Here is a 470-nt window from a genome sequence, read left to right as displayed (position 1 = left end):
CAATTAACATCATATTTCATTTATTTATTTTTCTCATTGCGGTTCCTTCTCTCACCCCTTCCTGGTTGAGAACCACGGGCGTCTCCAGGTGGTAGTCCATTACATCCCAGGCATCGAAGACAAGCGGTTCGTCGTCAAAGAGAACCAGCTGATTGCCCGCCAGCTGGCCACCATCTTCCTTCCTGAACACGTCGCGGTAGTCTCCAGCTGTCACCAAGCTCACCACCTGTCCGAATGCGTTGATTTCGGCTCGGAGCAGGCCGTTGTCAAGCACGAAAAGGCCATCTGTCTCAGCTGGTACACAGGGCCAGGACGGAGAGGAGGGGGGAGGGACAGGGGGGAGGGACAGGGGGGAGGGGGGGAGGGACAGGGGGGAGGGGGAGGGACAGGGGGGAAGGGGGAGGGATGAATTGTCCGTTGAAAAGGTCGAGATTCATAATTCAAGAAAATTTCTCAAGTGCAAAGAGAGG

The 470-nt window shown here is 55.3% G+C and overlaps 1 protein-coding gene across 1 annotated transcript in view; it reads right to left on the bottom strand.

Moving 5' to 3' along the window:
* Positions 1 to 470, bottom strand: part of LOC119592397 (alpha-mannosidase 2C1-like) — a gene marked incomplete in the record, with an annotated part of 33,450 nt that overhangs the window by 5,414 nt on the left and 27,566 nt on the right. The window contains 1 exon segment of the mRNA XM_037941219.1: positions 56 to 304. Coding sequence (XP_037797147.1) covers positions 56 to 304 — 249 coding nt within the window.

This window comes from Penaeus monodon, chromosome 30 (assembly GCF_015228065.2).
Source record: "Penaeus monodon isolate SGIC_2016 chromosome 30, NSTDA_Pmon_1, whole genome shotgun sequence".
In the NCBI taxonomy this organism is placed as follows: domain Eukaryota; kingdom Metazoa; phylum Arthropoda; class Malacostraca; order Decapoda; family Penaeidae; genus Penaeus; species Penaeus monodon.
Note: the sequence above shows the minus strand (reverse complement) of the source record. Positions and strands in the feature narration are given on the sequence as shown.